Raw genomic sequence first — 17,347 nt, forward strand, 5'->3', positions numbered from 1 at the left:
GATGGAATACAGTGTCAGGAAGTGTATGGTTATGCACTTCAGTAGAAGAAACAAAAGGGTTGAATATTTTCAAAATGGAGAGAAAATACAAAATCAAGCAAGACACATCAAAGTTGCTGGTGAACGCAGCAGGCCAGGCAGCATCTCTAGGAAGAGGTACAGTCGACGTTTCAGGTCGAGACCCTTCGTCAGGACTAACTGAAGGAAGAGTGAGTAAGAGATTTGAAAGTGGGAGGGGGAGGGGGAGATCCAAAATGATAGGAGAAAACAGGAGGGGGAGAGATGGAGCCAAGAGCTGGACAGGTGATAGGCAAAGGGGATACGAGAGGATCATGGGACAGGAGGCCTAGGGAGAAGGAAAAGGGGGGGGGAACACAGAGGATGGGCAAGGGGTATATTCAGAGGGACAGAGGGAGAAAAAGGAGAGTGAGAGAAAGAATGTGTGTATAAAAATCAGTAACAGATGGGGTACGAGGGGGAGGTGGGGCATTAGCGGAAGTTAGAGAAGTCGATGTTCATGCCATCAGGTTGGAGGCTACCCAGACGGAATATAAGGTGTTGTTCCTCCAACCTGAGTGTGGCTTCATCTTTACAGTAGAGGAGGCCGTGGATAGACATGTCAGAATGGGAATGGGATGTGGAATTAAAATGTGTGGCCACTGAGAGATCCTGCTTTCTCTGGTGGACAGAGTGTAGGTGTTCAGCATCTCCCAGTGGCCACACATTTTAATTCCACATCCCATGAACATCAACTTCTCTAACTTCCGCTAATGCCCCACCTCCCCCTCGTACCCCATCTGTTATTTAATTTTATACACACATTCTTTCTCTCACTCTTTTTTCTCCCTCTGACTATACCCCTTGCCCATCCTCTGGGTTCCCCCCCCCCTCCTTTTCCTTCTCCCTTGGCCTCCTGTCCCATGATCCTCTCGTATCCCCTTTGCCAGTCACCTGTCCAGCTCTTGGCTCCATCTCTTCCCCCTCCTGTCTTCTCCTATCATTTTGGATCTCCATCTCCCACTCCCCCTCCCACTTTCAAATCTCTTACTAACTCTTCCTTCAGTTAGTCCTGACGAAGGGTCTCGACCTGAAATGTCGACTGTACCTCTTCCTAGAGATGCTGCCTGGCCTGCTGCGTTCACCAGCAACTTTGATGTGTGTTGCTTGAATTTCCAGCATCTGCAGAATTCCTATTGTTTGCGTTTTTAGAAAATACAAAAAATTGAGATACAAAGGGACTTGGGAGCCATTGTGCAGAATTTCCTAAAGGTTCATAGCAGTTGAGTCTGTGGTGATGAAGGCAAATGCAATTTTAGCATTCATTTCAAGAGGACTAGAAAATAAAAACAAGGATGTAATGTTGAGACTTTATCAAGTATTGGTGAGACCTTACTTGGATATTGTGAGCAGTTTTTAGCCTTTATCTTGGAAAGGATGTGCTGAAACCGGAGAGCGTTCAATGGAGGTTCATGAAAATTATTCCAGAATTGAATGGCTTGTCAGATGAAGTGTTTGATGGCTCTGGGGCCTGTACTCATTAGAATTCAGAAGAGTGAGTGGTGACCTCATTGAAACCTATCAAATGGTGAAAGACCTAGATGGAGTGGATGTAGAGAGGATCTACGGTGGGAAAGTCTACGACCAGAGGATACAACCTCAGAATAGAATGGCATCCTTTTACAATGGAGATGAGGAGGAATTTCTTTAGCCAGAAAGTAGTGAATCTGTGGAATTTTTTGTCACAGGCAGCTGTGCAAGTCAAGTCTTTATGTATATTTAAGGCAGAGGTTGATAGATTCTTGATTGGTTTGGGCATGAAGGGATATGGGGAGAAGGCAGGAGACTGGGGCTGAGAGGAAAATTAGATTAGCCATGATGAAATGGCGGAGCAGACTTGATGTGCTAAATGGCCTAATTCTGCTCTCATATCTTGTGGTCTTATAGCTGGAAATTTTACGTTAATTGTACTATTTGAAGGAATGGTGATTAAGATGGTACTCAAACTTATAATGCCTCAATGTTATCAGATATCTTGAGTTGTGAATAAAATTTTTAATTTATAAATTAAAATTATAACATTTTTAACTAAACTTGTTGGAGATAGCCTGTTGTAGAGTTGTGACAGTTGAATTATTGGAAGCATTACTTAAATTATGTTCAAGCTTCGGGCCAAAAATATACCAATGAGATGTCCCTTAGTAAGTAATATGACTTTATCATTGTTTCTAACCATGTGGAATTTCAATTTTCCTTTGCATTTGAAATGTTTAGATTTTGATAAGAGGTTATCAACTACTTCAGTAGGAACATCATCCTATGGCGTTTGATGCCTTTATTGTAGTAAAAGATCCCATAGTAGGTCACAGGAGAATAATAAAGATGGTGCTGGTGGAACAATGACGACACTTTGCTTACAAATCCCTGAATATGCTTCCATTGGCAGCCTGTAATTTCCCTTTAAGTAATGTACTTTTGAACCATCTTAATGAACTAATGATTTCACAGTCTTCTGAAGGATTAGGAAGACTTTACAAGATTACAGGTACTGCACCTTGAAGCAGATGAAGCACCATTGCCATGGCTGTAAGAGAGGGAGGAGGGGAGGACTCCAACCCAGATTGAAACACCGGGGTTGAAGCTTCATCGACTAAGTCTAACCATTCGGCTGTCCTCCTGCTACCTGCAACCAGGCAGTGGCTAAACAGCAAAGCTCCAGAAGTAAGGACAATGAAGAAGTGGACACAGGAGGCAGAGGAGTGGCAATGAGATTACTTTGAGTTGGTGAACTGGACCTTGTTCAAGAACTCATCAGAGGATCTGAACAAATACACCATGGTTGTCATTGCAGGTATAGCTGAGGGTGTTCCCACAAAATAATTCAGAATTGTCCCCAACCAGAAGCAATGGGTGAACCATGAGATCTGTGATCTGCTGAGGGCCAGAACAGTGGTGGTCATGTCTGGCAATCAAGTAGTATAAAAGAGGTCCAGGTATGATCTCTGGACAGCTATCCCACATTCGAAGTGGCAGTTACAGACCAAAGCTGAATCAACAGCTCGAGCAGTGCCTGGATGCCATCATCTCCTACAAAATGAAACCAAGCGACATAGATGATGACAAGGTTTCGCTCCTAGATTATCTCACTGCCTTTTATGCTTGCTTTGACCATGAAAACATGAAAGCACCTTCATGAACTCCCGCAGCCTCTGAGGCTACTGTGATCTCAGTCTCTGAAGCCAATGTGAGCGTATCCTTCAGGAGCCACAAAATGCATCTGACCCAGATGGGAAACCTGGCCAAGTACTAATGACCTGTGCTGATCAACTGGCTGGAATGTTCACTGAGATCTTTAATCTCTTGGTGTGGCAGTCTGAGATACCCAGCTGCTTCAAGTGGGCTTCGATTATCTCGGTGCCTAAGGAAAACATGGTAACCTGCCTGAATGACTATCATCCAGTAGCACTTACATCCACTGTGATGAAGTGCTTTGAGAGGTTGTTAATGAAATATATCCTCTCCTGTCTGAGAATTGACTTGGATTCGCTCCACTTTTCCTTCTGTAAGAACAGGTCCACAGCAGATGCCCTTTAATTGTCTCTTCATTCAACCATGGAACATCTGGAGAGCTAAGATCCATACATCAGGATGATCTTCGTTGACTTCAGCTCAGCATTTAATACTATCATCCCCTCAAAACTAATCAATAAGCTACAAGGCCTAGGCCTCAATATCTTCTTGTACAACTGGATCCTCGATTTCCTCACCTGCAGACTCCAGTCAGTTTGGATTGGCAACACCTCCTGTTTGTCCCACCCCCGTTAGGGAGGAGGGTATGTTGAATCCACGTCAGGACCACCATACTCAAAGAGCAGTTACTTACCCCACCTCTACCTCTAACCTACCCCTCCACCACTACTTTAACACTTCCAGTCAGTGACCTTATGTCATACTCCTGTGCCTAAGATCACTTTATGGACATATAATCAATCTATGTCTATAAACTATCTTATGTATTAATATTTTTGTGGTTTTTTTAATTGTTTTTGTTTGTACTGCATTGGATCTGGAGTAATACAGTAATTATTTTGTTCGCTTTTATACTTGTGTATTGGAACTGACATGAAACAATCTTGAATCTTGAACTTATGGTAGGAACCCAAAGCATTAGGTTTGGTTTTCCCAATAGTTAATTTACAAGGCTCTGTGTCAGATAAGCAGTTTAGAAGTTGTGAAAGGATTTGGTGACGTAGAACTGCATTTTACTAGTTTCTGTGAGTACTGATGCTGTGATTTGGTATGAGATTCCCAAGAATCAAGTAGTTGAGAAGTGGGGCTGTCCGGCTCAGTGTAAGGCCAGATGCTTGGAGGTACTTGGGTGGGGGGTGGTAACTGGGCACAAGAAGAGCTACCGTTACAGGGAACTCTCTGGCCATGACAAGTGCGGATTATAAAAAGGCTAGGCAATCGGTTTCAAGGGGGTTGAGGAATCGTTGGAGAGGAATCGTGTGGTCAACCTGTCTCAGAGGTTACATCTCTCATTTTGATGAGAGAGGCTTTGGTACTGTGCAGAGTGGAAACCAAATTCAAGGATTCAAATGTGGAGTTGTGGGAAAGAGGAGTACAGATTTGAGCTATGGCCCAATGAATTTGATGAAAGTGAAATAAGAGTTTGGGTGTATTGCATAAGGATGGAATAGTCACATGTTGACCTTTTGAGGCAAGATGTAATACCAGGAAACTTTATGGTGAATGGGTTAGTTTTGTTGTCAGTAACTTAGTAGAAGTAGAAGTAGAAGAGTGGAAGTATTATGGGGCTTCTGGCAAAGGCTGGATAGGGCATGAGAAGAAACAGGAGAAAGAGTGGTGAAAAATAAGCTAAGGTCTGGGAACAAGTGGGAATAGGACAGTTGATGGATGTTCTCACAAAGAAGTCTATAAGATCTCAGTATATTGGAGAAAGAGTGAAGGAGAGACGTTTAAGAAGTTGCTGCCTGTCTTTGCATTCCAGTAGGTCTCTAGAACTGTAGGCATATTTGGCAGGTAAGCAGGGCAGAGGATAATTAAACTGGTTCAGATTTATATTGATTCATATTTGCACCCTTGGAGGTAAGTAAGAGAAGGGTTTATATCAGAGTGGTGGTCACACATGTAAGTATGGTTGGAAGGGAGAAGGGAGGTTTGAATGCAGAGCAACATAAAGATATGGTCAGGCAAGCCTTAAATATTCTGGCTCAGAAGTATTTTCATTTCCTAAAATTCAACTGTTTAGCCTGCTAATGCATTAAGCATAATTTGAGATAAATCTGTTGCATGTCTGAATTACATATTCCACTTGTTAAATTGCATCTGTAGTATGGTGGCTCCCACATAAAGTGTCTCCAGTACTGTATTTAAATATTTAAAAATGAAATTCACCCACACTGAGATGCTTATTTTTAATGTATTTGCACAAAAGCTTCATTCAGATACATAACTCGTTCTTTTGCAGTACACTGGGCTGTGTTCCTGAAAACCTGCAGGAAGAAGTGGTTAGCTGCCTTGTCCATTGCCTGAGGAAAGAACTGTTGACAGTGGATAAAACCCATACCAGGAAGACAACTGACTCCATTGCAGCCTGCATGGAGAATTTTAGCTTGGGTAAATATGGGCAAGGGTGTGAGCTTGAATAATTTTATATTAGGGCCTTTCTACATGGTGTGCTTCACAGTCCATCATTTTCCAACATCTTTCATTGTTCTGGAGTGAATGGTATGTGGCTCCTTCACATTGCCACTACCTTACAGCCGAAAGGAAGGTTTAATGTAAATGCTTTTTGCTGGATTGTTGTTTAAAAGTATCTAAATTTTGTTCTCCTGTCTCTCATTCTCATTTTAGCCCTGCTTCAAATATTTATCCTCTGTTAAAATTGTATTAGTTTTGAATTCAATCACTCACTTTGATGCTTCAATAACCTGTATAAAGGAATTATTCTTAACTTGCCTTATAATCTTTTGATGATAGTTTTAAATTAGTTACCCCATTATCGACAGTTTCTCCGACACCAGTAAATAATATTTTTTATTCTGGTACCAGAACGTACTTAATTTTAACCAAATAGGGCTGTTTAAAAACAGAACTACAGGAGGAGTAGTGGATTATAAATTTTGCATGCTACCAATCAGATATTCAGGACAAGAGAGGCGAGGAAACTGGATGAGATTTGATGTTTTCCTTTTCTAATTGTGATGCATTTTTAACAAAGTAATCGCTCCTAATTTGGTTTTGTGTTTGCAGGTGAAAAATGCATGCAGGTTCTTTATCTGGAGGGTAGGTTCTACTTTAATTTTTTGAGCATGCCTTTTTTTGTTGTTATTATTCAACTGAAATCTCGACTAAGCAGTAGTTTTCTTTCATTAAGTGCAACACTGGTGTGAATTTTAATTTCCATATCAAATGCATTAATCTGGTTATATTTGTCATTGTTTGTATGATAACAAATCTAAAAGCTGAGAAACCCCACTTTGAGGTTTAACTAAAATTCAGAATTATCCTTCTGCAGGCTTAGTGCAGAGTAGGGGTTCCTTTGCCTTTTGTAGGTTTTGCCACATTGAGCCACCCCGTTTCAAAGTATAGTTGCTTCACTTGTTGCCTGCTTTTTGCTTGAAAAGCTTGTGACTAATATTGTCCGAAAAGCATATTGACTCACAGACCAACGGGGCCAGGTTGTTTTCAAAAGTGACCAAAAAGAGTCATTATGAATCCTTAAACAAGTGAATTGAGGAATGTTTTTATTTAAGGAAGGATATAGATCATGTGCAGGCAGAAGAGAATAGGTTTCAATAGCTTAATTAGTTTGGGCTTGTTCCTGTGCTGTACTGTTCTAATATGTATGTAAACTGGCAAGGAGAAGCTTTAAGCATATTTTTAATCTTTGTGTTTGTTAAATAAAGTAATGAAGATGTGCATTGCATTGACTCAAAGTCATGAAAGCTAACTTCTTCCAGAAGTCCAGAAATAAGACTATAAGATATAGGAGCAGAATTCAACTATTTGACCCATTGAGTCTGCTGCACCATTTCATCGCGGCTGATCCAATTTTCCTCTCTGCCCCAGTCTCCTGCCTTCTCCCATATCCCTTCATGCCCTGACCAATCAAGAATTTATCAACCTCTGCCTTAAACATACATAAAGACTTGGCCTCCACAGCTGCCCGAGGCAAAGAATTTCACAGGTTCACCACTCTCTTCCTCATCTCTGTTCTAAGAGGACACCCCTCTATCTGAGGCTGTGTTCTCAGAATCTGACTGACTTAGGTTAGCTTGGAGGTTGAAATAACTTGTGAAATTGCAGCAATAACTTTTTCTTCTTATTAGTTCTTCAGTTTCTGCATGCAGCAGTTCTGGATTTCAAGCTGCAGAATAAGTGAGTATTTTCCCAATTTTAACATTGCGTGTTGTGTTTATCAGTAAAGTTATTTTAAACGCCACATAGGTTGTAATTCTGAGAGTTAAAAGTGTTCTATGATTTTGGGATTGTAAGGTTACAGAACTGGTTGATAAAGTACTTACTACTCTTGTATTAAGATATTTTCTTTAAATGCTAACTATTCAAACTGTGTGAAGAACTTCTGTATGTTTCAAGCTAATAGTCCAGATGTAATTTCTAAAAATTGCTGTAACATTCTTGTACATTGCTGTGGGCTGGGTGAATATTAGGTATTTAGATAACATGCATATAGGAAATTAAGATTGTAGTTCAGATTATGAGGACAGAAGAGTCATAGAGCAGTGCAGCATGGATTCAGACCCTGCAGAGGAATGAATCCAAGTGATTATGATATCCCCTTGGTTTCCTGCATTCAGCCCATAGCCCTCTAAGCCCTGCCTCTCCATGCACCTGACCAAGTACTGCTTAAATGATACTAGTGTACCTACCTCACCCCCTTCCTCTAGCAGCTCATTTCAAATACTCGCTTCTTTCTCTGTGGGGGAAAAAGTTGGCCCACAGGTCCCCTTTAAATCTTTCTCCTCTCACCCTAACTCTGTCTCTTTAGTTTTGGACTCCCCTACCCTGGGGAAGACTGTCACCTTACACCTTATCTAAAATTACAGTGTTACTGCGTCTCATAATTTTACACATTTCTGTAATATCCCCCTTCATTCTCCTATGTTCCAAGGAATGAAGGCCTAAACTCCCGCTCTAATTCAGGTCTTCCGGTCCTGTCAACATCCTTGTAAAGTTTTTCTGCACACTTTCCAGTTTACCTGCATCTTTCCTGTAGAGTTGACTAAAACTGTAAGTAGTGCTCTATGTGTGGCCTCAGCAAAGACTTATGCAACTGTAACACAATGCCTTAACTGTTGAAGACCAACCTGCAAAACACCTTTATCACCACCCTGTCTAACTACGATGCTGCTTTTAACGAACTATGCCCTTGTACTCCGATGTCCCTCTGTTCACGTCAAACTCGTCAGTGCCCAACCATTCATAGTTTAAGTCCTATGTTAGTTTGACGTTCCAAAATCCATTGCCTTAAATTTCTTTGTATAGAAATCCATTTGCGCTTTTCAACTCTCTTCCCTAACTGATCCAGATGCCCCGTAATTGATGATAACCTTCTTTGCTATCAACAATGTCTCCTAATTTTGTGGCATCCTGATCAAGATTTGTGCATTCACATCCAAAAATAAGTTAAGGGTTTGCAAGCTTGAATATTTTTATGTTGCAGCTGAGCCACTGAGTCCATCCATTTATGCAAGTTGGGTGCTGACCCAACTTACAGGAGGTGATGTTAATTCATTGCACAGTGAAATTATTTTGTTGATTTTGTGAAATGCAAATATTCCACATTTATTGTTGAGATTGCTTCATATGTTTTTATGTAAAATCAAAATACTCCTTGCATTGTAAATGTATTTAAGATCAAGTTCTAAGTGATAATTTTTTTCAAATTTTGCATTTAATTAAAATGTGTAAATTAAGTTTATGTTTACTTTTAACATGGAGATTTCTGGATAAAACATTGGGAGGAGATGTAAATTTAGCCTTTAATTTATAAAGTCACGAAACTGCTGTTGCAGACTTTCTATTAAATTAAATTACGTCGTTTGCCAAAAAGTTCATCACTTTTTCTGTAAAAAATGCATTTTTATTAAATTATCTGATTTGTAACTCTGCTTTAGGAACCTTGGTGGGCAACATATTCTGCAGAACAAGCTGATGTACGATTTGCTACTGGCCTTAAAAACTTCAATGGTGCTTGTTCAGAAAGTTCAAGGCAAAATACATGATATTTTCTGTAAAAATCCTGAACCAGCTCTCTCGGAAGCTATGTGTGGATTGCTCACGTGCTTTATTGAAATAATCTTAGATGGTAAGTTTATCAGAAACTGCTGTAGTTCCATAGCCCAGGTCAACATGGTTCCTCAAAATTAAAGAGCAGAAAATTATCTTTTTTTGCCATACTAGGCAAGTTGCATGTTTTTAGTCCTAATCCTTCTTGTTTTTCTATAAGAATTTAAAATAAGACATTTGATTTTACTGGAATTGGTTTGAGAAACAGCTGGACATCTTTTATTTCTTCTGCAATTCAGGAAATTTCTTACAGACCGTTCATAGTACGGCAGGGATGGCCACGCTTCTGTTTATCAAGACTATTGTGGAATGCGATGAGTTGTTGCCAAAGTTGGTGAGTGGGACTGTCTTCTGGAAATAATGTTCATTTCAATTAATTGTTTAACTTTATTTTTATGTTGCCTGAGACAAACAGCTAAAAGAACTTAAGTTCTTACGAGAATGACAATACGCAAAAGCAAGATACTGCGAATGCTGGATATCTGAAATAAAAACAAAGGAAAATTATACTGGGAATATCCAGTAAGCCGTGCAGCATCTGTGGAGAGGGATATAAGCACATTAAAAGAAAATACTTGAGTAGATTCATAAAAAACATTGAAACTTGCTAAGTTAACAAATTTCACGTCACATGCCAGTGATAATAAACCTGATTCTAATCAAGTATTAAAGTTCAAAGTTAATTTATTATCAAAGTACATACAGTATATTTCACCATATACAACCCTGAGATTAATTTTCTTGTGGGCATACTCAATAAATCTAGAATAATAACAATAACAGAATCAATGAAAGATCACCCAAGTTGGATTAAAGAATGATTGGTAACATATAGTTTATAATTCTTTATTTTGATGGCTTTGATACCTATTCAAAGAGGGATTTGCATCAAAAAATGTGTGATTTTTGGGGAAAAAAAGAGAAAGTAATTTTTTCAAAAAATGTGCAATAATTTGTATCAAGTTGCATTCAGTTGTATGTTTTCCTGAAATTATAGTTGGGTCCTTCAGAGAAATTTTATGTATGAATATAATGTCCAAAATCATTAATGACCTCTGCAGTTGTGTACCTTTTGTATGTCTCGTACAATGATCTAACTGAGGTTTGTTGTACAGCTTTTCAGCTCATTTTGCCGAAAGGTCAAGATGGCGCCTGCGTACGGTGCTTCTTTGGTTGACATCTTCTGGATAGATCATGAAACCATTTTTTTCACTTCTTTTATGTCTTTTGCATTTGTTTATCACCTTGAATGTGATTCTGGAACTGTTGGAGCCTGTGTTTTGCTGTTTGGTGATTGTTTGGGTGCTTCATTGCTTTGTAATCTCAGAGGATTCCAGGAGGCAGAGGTAGCGTGAATGAACCTTGTGGTGAGAAAGCTGCGGGATACACGTGAGCCAGTATTTGTCCCCATTTCGCTGATAAAGCTTCCATTTTCACCGATTACAGTGGCGAGGGCGATTAAAATATCAAGGCGAGTGCAGAAGTTTGAAGATTGTCCGTCTCTGAGAGGATTCAGGGAGGTAGAGGCAGCATGAATGAACCTTGGCAAGAAGGCTGCAGGAAGGGGCACAGGTCTATGTTTAGGTCCATTGAACTGATTAACACTCCCATTGTTTGCCGATTAAAGCAACGAGGGAGATTGAAGCATCGAAGCGAGTGCAGAATGTGAGCGCCTGCAGCTTGCCTTTCAATCAAGTGCTCTGTACCAGAGAGCGGAGAGCCTGCCACGGCAGAGAGTGTTGTCCAGGTTTTTTTGGCGCTTTGAACTTTGAACTATAGACTTTTTTTTTCAGTCTTACAGTTTTTATATTCTGTGTTTTCTCACCCAGTCTTCTCGGTTTTCTTTTGTGCGGGGTGGGAGTTTTGGGGGCCGATGTGCCTGATCCATTTTGTTTGTTTTTCTGTCCAGGAAGAGAGATTTGGGGGTCGATGTGCCTGGTCCGTTTTGCTCACTTTTTATGTGGGAGGACGTATTTGGGGATTGATAGGCCTGTTCCATTTTTGTTCACTCTTTTTCCGGGGAGGTGGAATTTAGGGGTTGACTGCCTTTCTTTCTTGGTTTCATGGCTACCCGGAGAACTGAAGAATTTCAGAGTTGTATGCTTTGATACTTAATAAACCTTTGAACCATTTTAATGGCGCACGTGAGTCAAGTTGCCCACTTGTTGCCACTACAAGGGAAAATGTTATTAAATCAATCTGGATGCATTTCCCCTTCTTTTAGGAAGGCGGAGAAATGGAAATCCAAATGGAAATGGAAATGGAAAACATTAAAACGATTCTTTTTAGTGGAAGAGCACTATCAGTAATCATTACTTGACTAGCATGGACCCAAAACCACAACATGAATTTCAACTTATGCGATTCATATTGCACAAGGATTTATTTTTTGGTATTACATATCACTCTTTATTCAGAGTTAGCCTTTTAAGATTGCATTACTTCATCTGCTCTTGGTTGTGGAAAGGCTAATTTGGGCAGGAACCACTTTAAACAAAATCTTGCTGTGCTTATGGTCAGTGGTCAACCGATGGTGCTTTTTGTTGTATGCGTGGGATGAAGTCTTCTCTACAAAGATCTAATCATCACTGTTGTGGGAACTTTAGCCCCCTTCTCACCTTCCGGTATCTGTTGCTCATTCACTTGGCAAATTGTATTAGAAATTTATAAGATTTTTTTTCTTGTACACTTTTGCTATGTGCCTCTCTTAATTTCCTCTTTTTATTCATTGCTTTAGAGCCTTTTTGATTTTACTCCCATTATTCTAGTTTGCCAATTTTTTTTCAGATTTCTTCTCAGTCATCTTGGTTAAGCACATGGTCTGTCGGTTCCACTGAATACCAAAGTTACAGACGACCTATGCAACACACACAAAATGCTGGAGGAACTCAGCAGGCCAGGCAGCATCTATAGGAAAAAAGTACAGTCGAGGTTTCGGGCCAAAACGTGGACTGTACTGTTTTCTATAGATGCTGCTTGGCATGCTGATTTCTTCCAGCATTTTGTGTCTGTTGCTTGGATTTCCGGCATCTGCAGATTTTCTCTTGTAGCTGACCTATGCACGTCACTATGCACATCAGCTTACATTTCTGACCTAGTGCAGTTGAGGAAGAAAATTTAAGCAAATGATATACATAAGGCTTGGAATATTATTTATTTTTTAAATATTTTTATACTTCTAATTGTTTCATTTTTTTTTTACTTGTACAGGTTCACGATCTGCTTTTTAACTCCACGAAAAGAGTTGACAATGCCCCAAATTGGTTAATACAGAGTTGTGGGGCACTTTACCGAGCTGCACCGCCTGACGATGCAGTTCTTTTCCTCATCCAGGGAACACTGACCATGTTAGACTGGGGAAGTGGAAGAATGAGAGACGGCAGTGACCAGCTCCTGTTAGATATATTAACTGCTCTCTTGTCACTTAACTCCCGGTAAGCAGCACATTCACGATAAGTTCTAAACAAGCATGTGTTGTTGGATATTCAGAACAAAGAAAATTGATTTTCATAGCATTATAGAAGTGCCCTTTCATATCCGTAATAGCATTAGCAGAGGCAGATAACTGGCTGAAGTTAAAATAATATAAGAACATTTTAAGTAGTATACTGGTCTATTAAATCCTTTTACAGTGGATCTTTCAATCAGAAGCTTCAGTTATTAGGAAGCAGTTGCAATTTTGTGACAACGGGCTTTCCACTGTTTTCACTTTGTTGCATAATTGGTTGCAACATGGAATTAGAAGATCATTTTATGATGGAACTAGAAAAATGTCTGAATTGCGTGAATTGTCTAGAGTTTGAACCAAAAAATCAGAAGCTCAGCGATAGTTATGGTGATTTACGTTCTGATTGATGATTCACTTTATATGATTTGAGGTTGGTTACTTTGCCACACCTGTAATTTATTTTATATTTTCTCACCTTGCCCAATTACCCTTCTGAACTTTTGATTAGAGGAACTAGGTAAATGTGGCACTGTGTTAGTACATCAGCTTTAGATATTTTCCATTTAGTAAGAGTAAAGTGAAATGCCACCAGAAAGAAGACTAAATTGTAAGAAGCTTGAAATATTACAGTATTTCCATTCATTAGCATCTTCTATCAAGGTAGCAGGTGGCACCTAATTGAGGAGAAAACAAAAATCCAAAGAAAGGAATCTTTAGTGTTCGGCCACAAGTTGAAGGTTAGTGCATCTGTATGCACGACCCCTACTTGATAGCTGTTAAGTGTCCTAGTACCTTCAGCAGACTTAAGAAAATGGAGTTGGGTTTATAGCTGATGATGCATCAGAGCCTGAGATGCATGAGAGCAAAGGAACCCATTTGTCTGAAGGCACAGCTTTCTGCAGATGAGAATGGTGTAAACCATACTGAGAGTTGTGAGGTAAAATTAATGTTATCTGCAAGTTTTCAGTTGTCATTGCAGGAGCATGGATCAATTCTCATGCGGCCTGATTATCTTTTCTATAGTCTTCCCTTTGTAAAACACCTCTGATTGTTGGAAAATTTATTAATGTGCCCTTACACACCTAGAGAAGAGGGATGCTTATGTGAGAATGCTGTTCTTGGACTACAGTTCAGCATTCAACTCCATAATTCCCTCCAGGCTTGACTAGAAGCTCAGAGACCTCAGCCTTCACCCTGCCCTGTGTAGCTGGATCCTGGACTTCCTGTCAGATTGCCGGCAGGTTGTAAGAGTGGGCTCCCTCACCTCTGCTCCTCTGACCCTCAACACAGGTGCCCCTAAGTCCCCCTCCTTTACTTTTTGTGTACCCATGACTGTGTCGCCACCCCCAGCTCCAATCTGCTAATTAAATTTGCTGGCGACGCTACACTGATTGGCCTAATCTCAAATAATAATGAGGCAGCCTACAGAGAAGAAATCATCACCCTGACACAGTGGTGTCAAGAAAACAACCTCTCCCTCAATGTCGCAAAAACAAAGGAGCCGGTTGTGGACTATAGGAGGAACGGAGACTGGCTAACCCCTATTGACTTCAATGGATCTGGGGTTGAGAGGGTGAACAGCTTTAAGTTCCTTGGCATACACATCACCGAAGATCTCACATGGTCTGTACATGCCAGTTGTGTGGTGAAAAAGCCACAACAGCGCCCCTTTCACCTCAGACGGTTGAAGAAGTTTGGAATGGGCCCCCAAATCCTAAGTACTTTCTATAGGGGCACAATTGAGAGCATCCTGACTGGCTGCATCACTGCCTGGTATGGGAACTGTACTTCCCTCAATCGCAGGACTGTGCAGAGAGTGGTGTGGACAGTCCAGCGCATCTGTAGATGTGAACTTCCCATTATTCAGGACATTTACAAAGACAGGTGTATAAAAAGGGCCCAAAGGATCATTGGGGACCTGAATCACCCCAATCACAAACTATTCCAGCTGCTGCCATCCGGGAAATGGTACCGCAGCATAAAAGCCAGGCAACAGGCTCTGGGACAGCTTCTCCCACCAGGCCATCAGACTGATTAATTCATGCATATAAAATTGTTGTATGTCTGTGCTATATTGACTGTCCTGTTGTACATGCCATCTAGGGTGCTACAATGGGGGGGGGGGGGCGGACATGGGGGAAGGAAACCACAAAAGTTCAAAATTGGCCATGAGAGGTCCAGAAATTTTGCCAAAGCTGTAGCATGATTGCAGACCAGTATTTGGTTTAAGTGGAATTTACGAAGAAGTGACATACTAGAAAAGATATTGGTGTTGTCACAAAAAGAATTCTGCATTATATGGAATTTCCTTCTGTTTTACATTGTGCATCAGACATGCATGGTTGTAAAATGGCTTATTACTGTTCCCCCTCTTTGCAGTCCTTGAGGGAGTACACCTGCATATTCCAGCCAGAAAAGTATTATTTGCAAAATTGCTAGTTTGCTTCTTATTTCTATGATTTTACAATTTCTTATAACGGATTGGATTTCGTGAATGGAGTGTGTTCTGCACCATTTAACGTGTGTACAGATTATCCTGTTGTGTCACTGATCTCTTTTTATTTCAGTTTAAAGGAATCCAGTATGGCAATGTCAATTTCCAGAATTCTTGGTTTTTGGACGACATCCGCATTAGATGCTCTCCATTCAGACTCATGCTCTCAGTATCTGAAAAATTCCTTGAGTGGAAACTCTGAATCCATTCAGAAACTACTGGGCTACATATGGACACATTGGGAACATCCTTTAGATGCAGTGAGACATCAGACTAAAGCTATATTTAAAAACATTTTAAAAATTCACCAGAAGACGATCGATGGTTCGAGTGAAATGACAGATTCATTCTTCTTAAATGTGACAAAGAGTTTGTTGGATTTAGAGTGGCATATCAAAGGGAAATATATTTCACTGAGCTGTTTAGTAGAACATTTAGGTACAGATTATATACTAACGGTAGATGACTCCATCCCTAAACAAGTTTTAGGACTAATGCATGAGCAAGCGCTTGCACCATATGCAACTGATCTGTTAGAAAAAATGTTTATCAGCCATAAGAGCCAGTTGATGTCTTCACCGCAGTCGACTAGTTGGACTGAACAGTGGCACAAAACCTGGGTCCTGCCGTTTCTTCTGGCCTTGTGTGAGGAGAAGCCCAGTCAGACAACTTCCATCATTGACTACTATCTTCCCAAGCTATTAAAATGCAACCCAGACAGCCTGACGTATATGATCAAAGCGCTTCGCTCTTCTGACGAGGCCGACAAGAGTGGTGAGTAGGATGAAGGAACAATCGTAATGATGTTTGCACTAACATACTTTGTTGAAGGGGAGAAAATTCTTTTGGACAAAATCCAGTAATTGTAATACAAGTAATTTAAATGTATTTTTTATCCTTTTCTACATTTTCATTTTTCAAGTTCAGTACCTTATGAATGTTTAGTTCAAACAATATTCCAAAACTTTGCTGAAAGTACTCTGGCTGGGATGTGGGGGAAACATTACTGGAATTACATCGGGAGAGAAAACAGATTCAAATTTTGGATGGGATTTTTCCATTAATAATGGGGAGATTATTTTGACTTTGTATAAAGTTAGGCATTTTGTACTCCATTCAAGCAATACAAAGATTTTCCTGTGTCAAGCACTTTTAAATGGTTTTGTTGAAGCATGAGCCTTTCAGCCTTATAGAGTTAGCAAAATTAACATTTTCCTTAGTTTCTAAATAGGGTGAATCCTTTTCTTTTCATTTACATCCAATTTGATTGCTTTGATTAGTAACTTCTTGAAGGAGAAGTGTTAAGAACAAAGAACCAAAAAGAGCCGCACTTTCCATTGTACAGGTGCTTTTGTCAATATTACACTTTAATAATACAAGAATTTTAACAAAGTAAATGATGACATCACTGAATATTTGCAGTTAGAAACTTGTACTTTCTTTTCAGACAGTCTGAAATGTTTTCCCTTTGATACCCACACATGTCAATATTATCAGGGCATTTTTATAGGAAGATACTATATTAATGTCACCGACCCGCCTCTGGAATGCACTTACATCAAAAACATGGTGATTATAGCTATTTTCCTATCTTTATTTTATTTAATAAAATCTTGTATTAGGTATCTCTAACATCTCCCTCCCCTTTCTTGATTCTCTGACACCTCCCTCCTTTCTCAATCTCTCTGTCTCCAGCTCCTGAGACAAACTGTCAATCAATATCTTTTATAACCCTATTGAATCCCATGGTTATCCTGACCATACATCTTCCCACCCCGACTCCTGTAAAAATGCTCTATTCCTTTTTCTCAGTTCCTAGTGCTCCACCACATTTGTTCCCAGAACGTGGCTTTCCATTCCAGGACATCAGAGTTGTCTTCCTTCTTCAAAAAATGGGGTTTCCCTCCAACCACTATTGATGTTGCCCTCACACGCATCTCCTCCATTTCCCGTACATCTGCACTCACCCCATCTTCCTGCCTCCTTAATAGTAATGGTGTTCCTCTTTCCCTTACCTACCACCCCATGAGCCCCTGCATCCAACACATCATCCTCTGCAACTTCCGCCATCT

At 40.1% G+C, this 17,347-nt stretch overlaps 1 protein-coding gene across 3 annotated transcripts in view; it reads left to right on the top strand.

Annotated features, from left to right (window-relative positions):
• The window catches only part of LOC134350466 (tRNA (32-2'-O)-methyltransferase regulator THADA-like), a 429,822-nt gene that overhangs the window by 6,432 nt on the left and 406,043 nt on the right, over positions 1 to 17,347 (top strand). For all 3 annotated transcript variants that reach the window (XM_063055680.1, XM_063055682.1, XM_063055681.1), the window contains exons 4-10: positions 5,489 to 5,637; positions 6,274 to 6,306; positions 7,353 to 7,401; positions 9,162 to 9,352; positions 9,573 to 9,667; positions 12,544 to 12,767; positions 15,349 to 16,049. In XM_063055680.1, coding sequence (XP_062911750.1) covers positions 5,489 to 5,637; positions 6,274 to 6,306; positions 7,353 to 7,401; positions 9,162 to 9,352; positions 9,573 to 9,667; positions 12,544 to 12,767; positions 15,349 to 16,049 — 1,442 coding nt within the window. The remainder of the gene's footprint in view (positions 1 to 5,488; positions 5,638 to 6,273; positions 6,307 to 7,352; positions 7,402 to 9,161; positions 9,353 to 9,572; positions 9,668 to 12,543; positions 12,768 to 15,348; positions 16,050 to 17,347) is intronic.

Source organism: Mobula hypostoma, chromosome 8 (assembly GCF_963921235.1).
Source record: "Mobula hypostoma chromosome 8, sMobHyp1.1, whole genome shotgun sequence".
NCBI classification, from domain to species: domain Eukaryota; kingdom Metazoa; phylum Chordata; class Chondrichthyes; order Myliobatiformes; family Myliobatidae; genus Mobula; species Mobula hypostoma.